The following is a 12,430-nucleotide window of genomic DNA, read 5'->3' as shown; positions in this document are numbered from 1 at the left end:
TAAAACAATATCTGTCACATAGAAACTGCTCATAAAATATTAATACTATTAGCATTTTTGATGTACATCCTTCTAGAATATTTTTTTTTAATTCATACATGTGCCTTTATTTACATTTATTGTGTGTATGCTCTGTGTATATTACATTTTAAAAAATGTGATAAGATGTGAGGGCGGATGTGTTAGGAGCTTGGAAGTCCTGACTCCTATCCTCACAACACGAGAAAAGCTGAATAAACTGAAAATCAATGACCTTCTTGGATCCATTAGATAAATGAAGTCACAGGGCCAACTGCTGCACCTACAACTGGAGAGACAAGCTAATACAGAGAACCAGAGTTTCCTGGAGCAGAAGCCCACCACAGGAGCAAGTACTGGATGCTTCTTACCTAGGGCTTTATCACTACCTCAACAAAAGACTGCAAAGCATACTAAAAGACAAAACACACTTCGAAGACACAGAACAGAACCAGACTCATGGACAGTCTCAGCTATGACAGAGATTCTGAAAAATTATCAAACCGGAAATTTAAAATAACTATGATTAATCTACTAAGGGCTTTCATGGAAAAAGTGGCAAACATGAAAGAACAGAGAGATAATGTGAGCAGAGAGATAGAAATTATAAGAAAGAGTCAAAAGAAAATTCTAGAAAACAAAAACACTGTAACAGAAATGAAGAACACCTTTGATGGGCTTACCAATACAGTAGGTACCACCAAAGAAAGAGTCAGTGAGTTTGAAGAAATGTCAACTGAAACTTTTAAAATGGAAATGTAGAGAGAAGAAAGAGAATGAAAGTGCAGAAAGAATGAAACGCAGTTCCGCACCGCTCTTCCCCATTCTGATTTGGAGATCATACGAACGAGGATTCAGGAAAGGATCTGCGTGAGGCTCACGTCATATCTCTCCGCTTTGGCTTTGACCCTACGGAGGGCTGAAAGGGGAGGGCTTACTCACACTGCTGGCTTCCCAGGGGTCACCTGCAGTTCTGGTGACAACCTTGGTCATGCACCAGACCATGACTACTTCTGGCATTCTATAGGCCAAATGTCCAAATGACTTGATAAGTCAAACAAACAAATAAACAAACAACAACAACAACAAAAAAAGAGGAAAAATAGGGGGAGGGCGCAAGGAAAGGAGCATTTATCTCAATACTGGATTGAATGAACATTTCACCAGGTGAACTTGATCAGCCTTCCTTTGCCTATGGTAACTTCCTCCATACCAACCAATACAGATACTTGTCACACTGGATGATGCCAATGCTGTGAAATGTCCTTTGGTTAAGCTCTCTGAGTTCATTCCCATCAAGGAAAAGTTTCTGGAGTCACATCTGTAGATTCTAAAGTTTATGTAACATTCAAAGTGTCTTCCAGAGAGGGCCTAATATATCTATGAGTAGAGGGTGGTGCTGGTAGCAAGCAGAGGCACCTGGTCCTTAGTGACAGTTCTGCAGTCTTCTCTAGTTGGGGAGAATGATTGTCATGAGTGCCCATCAGTCCTCCTGGGAACTTTAAATGGATGAGGCCTAAGACAGCACAGCTGTGAATTTTTTGCCCTGTAAGTTTATTTTAGACTCAAGACCCAGTGTAACTGTATTTTATAACTAGGACTTTTGTTCAAGGATCTTATTCATCTGTCCAGCTTTTACCTACCCATCCATCCATCCGTCCGTCCGTCCGTCCATCCGTCCATCCATCCATCCATTCATCCATCCATCATCCACCCTTATATCCATCCATCCACTCATCCATCCATCATTCATCCATCATCCATCTATTTATCCATCCATCATCCACCCATACATCCATTCACCCATCCATCCATCTATCCACCCAGCTACTCATCCATCCATCCTTACAAAATTTGTTGCAAGGCCCTATGCTCTATGCTGAAGAAAGAAAGTATAGCCTCTGACTCCAAAAAGCTTATTGTTTAGGAGAAAGAGACAATGTACAAAAAAATAGTGAGGAAACTGTTTCAGGCATTTGTCCAGGAGTCTGTACAGGGCTCTGTGGTGTACACAGGAGTGACCAGCTCTACTTGAAGGCTCAGGAATGACTGCACGGAGGAAGTGACGGTGTGAGGAGTCAGAGTGGGGATGGATGTGCTGGGAGAGGTAGAGATGTGAGTGCAGACACAAGCTACAGGCAACTCGACACACTCAGGGAACACAGAGTTTTATGTGGCTGGAGCATGGAGTGTGAAATAGAGGTGCAGATAACACTAAAGGAAGCAAAAGAAATAGGCCGAAGCTGAAGTATTTAAAAAGCCTGGATATCTGCTAATGATTTTGGACTTTATGACATAGGTTTTGTGGAGTCTTGAATGCATTATAAGCAGAAGAGTAACATGGTCAGAATCGCACTTTTGAAAAAGTACCCTGACTTCAGGACAGAATAAGACCTGGAAGCAGGGTCCCAGTTAATTAATTGGGAAAGATGGTGACACCTCAGATGAAGGCAGTGGTCTTGGGTGGAGAGGAGAGAAGAGGGAGGGAGGGTACTACCTCCCCCTTAATCCCTCAGGCCCCCAGGGATTACTTTCTTCCTCTCTCAGCCCGATCCCTTAAAGTGGCCATTTCACTAATTTAACTGTATTTCTCAATTCCTAAGGAACAGAAGAGAACTCTTGAGTCTCATGGATGAGTGTAGATACTCCGATTCTTCCCCTCGTTTGATTTACATGTCCACACGAAGTCACCATTGCTCATTGATGTAGAATCTAGTTTAAAGGCCCACATACATGATGGACAATTTCTTCCTAACACAACTCCAGTTGGCTGTTTATCCTTTTAACAATTTCCTTATCCACGTGTCCTCATGAGGTCCCATTCTGTTCTCGAGGGAGACTGGATTGCTCAGAAGTTGGGTGGCAGTCAGTCTTTGGGTGGCTGACAGGGCCCCCAAGCTGAGGGCAGAGGAGCACAGCTTCTCTGGAGCCTGTGAAGCACGTGGTGTCCATGTGGCACCACCCCATGGCTTTGCGGCTCACAGGACCTTGTGGCATACAGGGGCTGCGTGAGGAGCTTGCAAGCTTACCTCCCAGTAACCCTTTAGTCTCCTTGGGCTGGCACATGGGGGATAATAAACTCCTGTCAATTTGGAAAGAAATAGAGGGTGGGCAGGGGAGAGGGGAGTGAGGAAGGGAGAAGGAAGACCAATCTGATTAAGGGGAAATTCAGTGTTTCTTTTCATCTTTACAATATCCAAGTGGGACCACTTTCAAGAATTCACAGACAAAGCTAATAAATTGCCCGCGATGAGGTCTCTAGGGAACCTGTCCGAACGAATGAGCAAGAGGCATGGAGTGTTTCTAAATATGTAACTAGTTCCCAGTATTTGAATGTGGCTGGTTCTTTTAAGAGACAAACTCCTGAAATATAGTTTACACTCTCTAGGCACATCATTCACTCTTTTTCTTGTCCCTTTTTGGAACTGACACAGCTCCTGAATGGAGGAGGTCCTAGATTGACGAGGATCTGCTGTATTGACTGGGTGTAGTGAAGCCTGTGCCAGGAGGACGGGCTTGGAAAGAGGACCCCAACTGCTATTACCAAACTGGAGCTGCAGGTGGGGCTGAGCTTTTTGATGGGCAGGCCTGATGCTTTCGGAGGACAATTCCCCGTGGGAAAGGATTCTGCATGCTCTGCCATGGATAATTGGACCCCAGGCCATATGACCCAATCCAGTGAGGTGGATTCTTGCCATCTGGCATTTTAAAAACCTGAGGTTTCCATGAGGGAGACAGAGGTGAAAGGTGGGGCCTTGATCACCTAGGCTGGTGGCTGGTGCAGTGGGGCAGGGCCAGGAGGGAACCTGCACAGGGTCGTTAGAGAGACTCTGCCTTGCTTTGCTTCTTCAACTCCTGTTTGTTGAGCGTTAGTCCTATCATGAAGGCCTGAAGGCCTTGCTACTAGAGAACAAGGTGGCTTAGGAGTTTGCAATTGAGAGGTAGAGACTAAAAATACCCAAGTAAGCAAATACACAAAAATAGGTTCAGCTAGTGACGATTGCTGTTGAAGAGACAGTGCTCAGATAGGGAATAGTGGCGAATCTGTGGGTGGACTTCAGACAGGGTGGTCAGGGAGGGTCTCCCTGAAGAGGGCATTGGAGGGCGAGAAAGAGCCAGCCCTGCAATGAATGGGAGAAGAGGGGGCACTGAGAGGAAACAGGGAGACCAGGGTGCTGCAGGTTTATGGGTGGGGGAGCACAAGGTGAGGCTGGGAAGGAAGGCCGTCTTGATAAACAGTTTGCATTTCATTTCTGCAAGCAGCCTGCTTCGTTGTCTGAAATTCTGCCAATTAGAGTGTTCCTCTTTTAGCACATGAAGGGTTCATTGCTTATTCAAACTTTGTTGTTAATTTATCATGTTCCCAATGAAAGGAGAGCTGGGCCACTAAGAGAAACTGAGTCTCGTTGGGTGATGAGGAAAAACAGAGATAGAGAATTAATTTGCGGACAAGGGGAAGCATCTAAGGAACGCATACAGGTCCCAGCAGACTGATGGAAATTCTGGGAGCCTTGAGTGGCAGCAAGGAATTGTGAAAGTGGTAAAGAAAAAAACAGCAGACCACCTAGGCCCACCTCTTTCACAAGCTGGGTCCTGATTTCTGCTAAACAAGTACTTTATCATTTAATGAACTAGCCCTTTGGGCTTGAGGCCATCACACAGATCTGGATTCGAGTCCAGCTCTTGCTCTTGCGTGAACATGGGCCTGGAACAAGAGGTTCCTTTGAGCTTTACTCTCCTGCCTATAAAATAAGAATAAGATTTTACATAGTAAGATTTTTTTGGGAGGATTAAATAAGATATATTTACAGTACTCAGTGCTATACCTAGACTATGGTAGGTGCTCAGTAAATGTTAATTCCCTCTTTACTGACTACATAACAGTGTTTTCCTAGAAGGCAGACAAGTTAGAAAGATCGTGATGATAATATTTACCAGTCTTTCATGAGATGTTCCCACTGGGTAAAGAGCAGGGCCATCGATGTACTTTGAGGAACGGGACAAGTCTTAGGTAGGGAGCGAGACCTGTGTTTTAGTCCATGTTCTCTCTTCCTCTTCTATAAAACGTGGTTGGGAGTGGTCTAGTGGCTGGAGGTAGACTAGTAAAAAAAAAATCATTCCTGGGCCTTATCTCTGGAGATTCTAATCAGGTGGCCTGAACTGATTAGATTCAGATTATTCCAACAAAGAGGTGAAATCACTCTGGGTAATTCAGACCCAGGAACACTGGAACAAGGCCCTTTTCTAGTCCATTGTCACCAGCCAGTCAAGGATGGAAGGGACCCAGTGCACTTCCCGCATAAGCCACCAGAGGGCGGACCTGAGGTGTGATGTCCATAGCAAGATGCTGTCTGTCTCCTGCTCTGCAGAAAAACCCCAGGGAAAATGTGTGGTTATACAGGATGGATGATGGGCAAGGTAGGTAACGCAGGGAGTATTCTGGAGGACTGTGTGCTAACTGGAAATAAGAGGAGAAAACCAAGTGTACTAGATTCTGTGAAGTGCACACTTTCCTCTGTGGATGTGGACAGATGAGCCTCCTACCTTTATGCAGTAAGGACTTCTGGATGCTTTCACAGCCCCCACTGAGTTGACCAATAGTCTTTCTAGTTTCAGCAAAAGCAGCATCTGGCTCGGGCAGCCAGTCACTCCCAACCCTCATCGGTCACCACTGCGTCCCCCCTGGTAAAGAATGCACCTCCTGGGCAAGCTTGGATCGGTTGGGCCTTGGCTGTGCCTCTGCAGACTCTGCCCCTTCAGGGTTACGTGCCCAACGAAAACGACTGTGATGGCCTGTTTCCATCTACAGAGAAGAAGATATCGCTTCCAGATCAAGTGTCCTAGTCAATGCCCTCAGTTTTTGGCAAGGAATTCCTGTACCTTCTCTTTACCACCGCATTAAGTTGAACTCCTCTGCAGGCTGCATCGGAGGCCACGGCCTTTGGCGTCAGTACTGCAGTAATGCAGGGACGCAGGGGTTTCTCTTCTTTATCATACCTAGGGTCCGTTCTTTCTGTCAGCAATTTCCGTTTTGGAGTTTCCCTACTCTGTGACATCCTGAACAGTAAACTTCTGCAGAGGCCCAGGCGAGGCCACAAAGCAGAAATGATCACTCCTGCTTCCCAAAGGGGGAAGATGAAACCAAGCCCAGGGACGGGCCTGGTCCGGGACAACGCATACTGTGCAGGGTGCTGAGGAACTGAAAGCCGCCCATCTGTCACCCCGCATTTCTGAGTGGCAGCATTCCATCTCCCCACCCCCAGTTCCTGGCAAATTGTATGATGCAGACATCTTAAAAGTCAGCGTTGGATGTTGTCACTCGGACATCTACCTATGCATCCCATTCTCTCTGAGTCCTCACTCGCCAGGCCCTATATAAGGGTACGACATGAATAAGACTTTTGTATGTTGTTCTGGTGTCTGTGAGCTCCAACTTTAATTGGAGGGAAAGTAATGCTCACCGAGTTATGGTGTTGGTAAGGCCAGTATAGCCTAGGTGGTATATGATAAATGCTGTAATGCAACCAAGTACAAAGAATAAGGCGAGAGTGGAGAGGGAACAATTGAAGAAATTGGTGCTGAGAGGTACTGGAGATGCCTCGTATGACTCTGGAGTTCATTGTAGGATTGGATGCTCTCTCCCTGTGTTTTCTCAGGCTTGGTGGTATGTGGCCGTTTTGTTTAGTGGAGGCGTAGCTTAAAATTCAGGCAGCTATACCCGTGCAAAGAATAATGAGCTGCATGATGAGAAGGTTCTCTTGGAGTTTCAGGGACTTGCAGGAGGGGAGCTAGGCTGCCAAGAAGGAAGACCCAGCCAGGAGACAGTGCTAAGAGACATGTGAGTTGGGGATTGTGTTGCCATCAAAACTGACCATAGTGGTGACAAGGAAGAATCTGTTCTCTCTTGTAAGAGCAATGACAGCGTTTATTTACGCACCAAACGTAGAGGGCCCCCACCATGGATCAGACAGTGCTCTGGTTCCTGGAAAAAGAGGAATGCAAACAATATGGCAGATGTATGTTACAGTAGAGGTGAATACAGGAGGTAGTGCTTCAGGCTTCAGGGGACAGACTTTATCGGGGAGGTGAGATTTAAGCTCACTTTTAGAGGAAGTGTTGAGGAAAAAGGGATGGAAGTTTGGGGAAGAATGCAGAACAGGGCACAGATTTGAGAAGGGGCAGTGTGTGTGTTGGTGCAAGTTTGCACGCACCCCAAGCATGGGGTGTGGGTGTCAGGGACGGGACATAAAGCTGCAGAGGAGGCTGTGGTCAGTCTGATACTCACCTGGGTAGAACTCATTCCTTGTGCTCATGCATCTATTTAGGCAGGTTCTCCCTTCCCCCAGACAACCCAGAATGCTCAGGAAAGAACCATTTCATGAAATGGCTGTCATGTAGTCACCACATCTTGCTCTTTGTATGGGAAGGCAGGGGCTTTGGGAAAGGGTCATAATGTGGAATAGGCTATCTTACAATGCTTTTTCATGTTTGACATGCATTTAATTTTCTAAAAATTCAGAAAAATCATACCTGAGAATTGATTCAGATATTTGGTAGAGGGATAATGATTTGAAACTTTATGAGAAACTTTCGTGGAGAGTTTGTCAAGACAATGTAAAAAAAATAGTGTATATGAACAAGTCTGTCAGTGCAGAACGGGTGGAAAATCTCCCCTTCCCCCTTTAGTTTTCTGCATTGCATTGAGCGGCAAGTACGGTAAGAAATGCAGATTGCAAACAGTTCTTTCCTTGGTCCACTAAAATCACTTGCTATCTTCTATATGCCAAATACTCTTAGACTCTATCTAATCAGAACAGATCAATCAATTTAAACCTTACATCTTTGGATATTTATGAGTGGAAATGTCAATTATGTACTTGGAACCTCGTATCAGTGGCTATAGAAATAAGACTGACACAAATAAGACTGGACACAAAAGTTCTTGGGAGCTTTTATTGTAACGCAAAATATTCAATGGCAAATTGGCAAATATGGTATAATTACATCTGTTACGATCAAACAATTCAGGGGCAGGAAAATATAACAAGAATATAAACAAACAATATAATTAGAGGTTATTTTAAGTTAATTTGAATCTCATTTACTTGCTTGCCAAGTGGTATTTTTCTTATGATTTAATAGGACACTTGTCCTCCCCCCCCCCCCCCCACACACACACACACTGTTAGAATCTACAGTTGGCTTTCCAGGTTGCAGGGCCCATTTTATGTTTTCTCAGACTTATAAACTTGAACTCCTACAGGCTGACGCCAATACTTGCTGACATCAACTCCCTTTGCTCTTAGCACATCACATGTAGGGGGAAGTGCTTCGATTTTATTTTCAAGATGCATAGCTAATTGGAACTTGAATGAATTACCCAGACAGGAAGCTTGCTGCATACCTCAGCCCCTTTCTGGGACTTTAGAATTTACAGGAATAGGAGTGAAAGGGTGCATTTCATACCTTCTGGACAGATAACCATCCCAAGTGGCCAGATGCAGAAAGACATTATTACATGGGACCACAGTAGCCCCAGGATTATTTCGTGTTTATCTGGCTCATCTTTGCTGAGTAGGTGTGAGCCAATTAAACAGATTCCCCACCCCCACCCCCACCATGGCTGCTTGAGGGCCCAGATTATGTAGAGATTGATTCTATCTCGTTTGATCTCAAAGCCACCTAGGTCTTTGGTTTGTCTGTGCTCTTTGGTCGTAGTCTGTGCACCTGCGTGGGCAAACTTTCAAAGAGTTGACCCCTGGTAGATTGCTCAGGATGAACTGGACCAGCCTTTTTTCCCCTCTATGGGGATTTTTACAAAGGCAAGGGGCCCAAAGCCTGTTCAATTGCTAGCCCCAAGAAGAGAGGCCTTGAATGCTGTTTTAGGTATGACTAGTATTTCTGACTGGGGAGTCAAGACTCCCTTGTGTTTTTAACTCTGATTCCAGGAGATTTTCTGTGACTCGGTTTCCCCTTCTTTTGGGGCAGAAGCTTTCCTTTCTTTCATTCCTCCTGCTTCTCCAGTTCATTTCCTCGCTTTTTGCCTCATTATGAGCCTCATAATTCTTTGGGCTCTTTGGGCGCTGTGATCCCAACAGCTTTTCCTCAACAGATATGCACGCACCAACGAAATGCGACCACCCCCCAGCCCCACAAATGGGTCTAGGTGGGCGTGTCTGTTAAAGAGGGCAGTGGCTTAGGTTGGACCATTTTTTGCCTCAACTTGCGGTTGCATTCTCCCCTGCCCCCAAGTTCCTTGTGGCCCGAAGGCACAAAGGGACGGTTCAGGCGAGGGTTTCTCATCCGCAGCAGCGTCCTGCGGCCTTCCCTGGCCGCCTCACTTCTCTACTGGGAGAAGGAAGGGCGTCAGACTTTCGTTTCTTGCTTCCAGCCCAGCGCCTGCCCTCGGACTACATTTCCAGTGTCGCCTCGGGCCCGTGCCCCTCCCCGCCCGCGGGGAGCCCGCAGGACGCCCCAACGCCGCCCAGCTAGCAGGCCCACGTCCAGCCGCCCCTCTCTGGAGCTGGGCGGTGCCGCAGCGAGCCCTCCCCTTTCCTCCCCGCTCCCTTCCCTCTACTCTCTGCCATTTGAATTCCCCCGTCGACTCCAGGGCGGAGGCCGAGTGAGCCTTCGTGAAAGGCGAGGGCGGCGGGAGGAGGGCTCCGGCGCCCCTCCCGGGCGGTGCGGCGCCGGCCGGCGGTGCAGTCGCGCGCTCGCCGCCAGCGAAGCCATTGGCTCCGCGCAGTCACCCCACGCGGGGCTGCAGCGGCGGCCTCCGCGGATTGGCGCGCGGGCGGGCATCCACCGGGGCGCGCGCGAGCGGGTGCGTGCCGCCCGAGCTGCACCGAGGCCCACCTCCTTCGGGCTGGGCTCCCCCTGTCCCTAATGGTCACCCCACCATTGTCCCTGCGTTGCAGATGCTGCCTTTGGGGCTGCAGCCAGCCACAGTGCCGGATGCCTTGGCCTAGAGAAAGGGCGCGAAAGGCGCGTCCCCAGCGCGGGCGCCCGCCCCGACCGCCGCCCTCCGCGGCACACTGCAGCATTTCGCGCTCTCGCGCCGCTCCTCTTCCCTCCCTGCCTGCCTTATTTGCATATTCCACGATTGTGGCCAATCAGGGCTCGTCTCTCTCGAAGCGGATGGATTTTGCCTGGGAGGAAAGGGAGTGGCTGGCGGCGCATGCGCCGCGGTGGCCGACTTGAACCGAGGCTTTTATTGCTGTAGTTTATTTCCACCCCCTTCCCTCCTGTTCTCGCTCTCTCTTTCTTTTTTTTCCGCCCTAGCTGGGGCTGTGTTGGAGAAAAGGAAGAGCGACAGAGGATTGCATTTATCCTTTACGTTCCTGGAATTTGCTATCAGCAAGACCAGCTTAAGCGTTGCACCTTTTTCCATCCTGCAAAAACAAAACAAAAATACCAAGTCTCCTTCCTGGCAATTTTTTGCTTTAAAGCTGCCCTCTTGAAATTAATTTTTTCCCAGGAGAGAGATGTCTTATCAGGGGAAGAAAAATATTCCACGCATCACGGTGAGTTTGGTACTTGGTAAACCTGCGGTCGGCCAGCAAGCAACCTTTTGTGGGACAGAACATCTAAGGAATTTTTTAAAAAGAGGGGGAGGAAGAGGGACTCAACTTTCCCCCCACCCCCCGTTTGCTAAAGAAGGCAATCGTGGTGGTGGGAGACGCAATAATATAGAATTGTAAGCCACATCATTTGTAAGGCATTAAAATAGGAGCGTTGAGTGCATTAAGGTCGTCCTGGGTAGCGCGCCAGACCCGCTGTATCCTTTTATTGTCAGAGCAAGATGCTGCAGTGCTGGCCTGCGGGGTGTAAGCAAATGGATGCCAGATTGAATATGCATGGTTGAAGCTCGGATATTGTTCTCCGGACTGCGTGCTGCGAGGCTGGACTCCAGGAGCTGGATGAGGAGATGGGAAATGGATTCTCCCTGTGTCTCCCGCCCCCACTGTAAAGGGCTTTCTGGAGCTTTCCTCCGGTTCCTTAGAAAAAGGAGCGGGTTTCAGCCTGGAGGCGTAATGACAGCAGAGGGATGCTAAAAGGGCAGGGTGTACCAGGAGGATGTGGAAACGGGAAGGAAAAACAGGGACGTGGTGATGAGCGGAGAAAGGTGGGGACCAGGCGTGGGCTTTTTGTTGACCAGGGACCGGTTTTTGGTGGCTCTCTTGGCTTTTCCGCCGTCTGGTTCGGGACTGGGACCCTGGCAGGGCTTTGGGCTCTCTTTCTTGTCTCTTTCTACCTCTTCTGCAGTCCGGGAGACGTCTGTGTTGGCGCATACAAAGCGGGCTGGAAGGGTGGGCGTTGGGGACAGCGCCGAGCCGGGCTCAGGGAGGTAATGGCGCTGCGCGACGCACGAAGCAGATGGCCCGTCCCGGCCTCGGCCAGACAATAATCACGGCGGTTGGAGGTGCCGGCGCAGCCCTGGGGCCTGGGGTGGTTAGTTTGTAAATCACGAAAAACACATCTAAGCGATGAATTGGCGATGCTTCAGCGATGAACACAGGTTCTTGCTCCCACCGCTCCCCTGCCGCCAACCCTCTCCCCATCTTTCCAGGAAAAACCTCGCCAGTCCTAGTTCTCAACATCCCAAATGAAGCCCAGGGGAGGGAGGAAGGAACGCGAGGGAAAAATTCATTGTTATATAATGATGTGCAATTGCAAATGGCCAGCTGATTGCTGGGTAGAACCCAGGGCTGAGGCAGAGACCCATAGAATCTTTGAAAAGTGCAGATGCGTTCAGTGCTGGATTTGAGGGCGCGCTTTCGTTCTGGTTTCCTTCTTAGCCACGGGGACCCGGGCTTCCTCTGGATACACAAGGGCACACCCATCTGCAGGAGAGAGATGTGAAAACAAATGCACAGGGGAGGGGGCGTGTGCCGGGAAGATTTTATAGGACGAGCTAGGCAGTTCTACAGCAAGGGTGGATACTAGTTTTTTCTGGAAGGCCAAAGACCCAAGACCCCCCAAGGGCAATGCGCGATGGGACCCGACGTTCTGTGTTCTCTGATGGGAGGAAGGAGTCTGGGTAGTGGGGGTGTGGAGATTTGCTGCAAGCCTCAAGTAATTTGCTGTCTTCATGAATGAAAAAGGCAGTTTCGTTTTGACAGTGTGGGGAGAAAAAAATTCAAAAAGCAAAAAACAAGACCGATTTTTAAAAGAGCGCCCCCTCTACTCTTTAAAAAAATCTGGTTGCGTGATGTAGGACCTATATAGCATGGTTTCCCTCTGTCCATCATCATGGCCAGCCTCTTATGTAAGAAGCCTTCTGGAAGGCACTAGAATGAACGGGGCTGTGATGTTTCATTTTTTTTCTTGGTGTGATGTTGGCTCCGGATTCGCAATGATGGCTGGGACAAGTACCACCCGGCTAAGAGAGCAGGTGGTGCAGGGCAGGGCT

The 12,430-nt window shown here is 48.3% G+C and overlaps 1 protein-coding gene across 3 annotated transcripts in view; it reads left to right on the top strand.

The window, feature by feature from the left end:
* DPYSL2 (dihydropyrimidinase like 2) overlaps nucleotides 1-12,430 on the top strand; it is a 107,658-nt gene that overhangs the window by 30,532 nt on the left and 64,696 nt on the right. The window contains exon 1 of one of the 3 annotated variants that reach the window (XM_019714985.2): nucleotides 10,212-10,541. The exons of 1 other annotated variant lie outside the window; for it this stretch is intronic. In XM_019714985.2, coding sequence (XP_019570544.1) covers nucleotides 10,503-10,541 — 39 coding nt within the window. In that variant the 5' untranslated portion in view covers nucleotides 10,212-10,502. Of the gene's footprint in view, nucleotides 1-10,211; nucleotides 10,542-10,792; nucleotides 11,144-12,430 lie in introns of those variants that run through there. One more of the 3 variants, XM_019714978.2, reaches the window with a different exon arrangement.

This window comes from Rhinolophus sinicus, linkage group LG07 (genome assembly GCF_036562045.2).
Source record: "Rhinolophus sinicus isolate RSC01 linkage group LG07, ASM3656204v1, whole genome shotgun sequence".
NCBI classification, from domain to species: domain Eukaryota; kingdom Metazoa; phylum Chordata; class Mammalia; order Chiroptera; family Rhinolophidae; genus Rhinolophus; species Rhinolophus sinicus.
The sequence above is the reverse complement of the archived record's forward strand: the minus strand, read 5'-3'. Positions and strand labels throughout refer to the sequence as shown.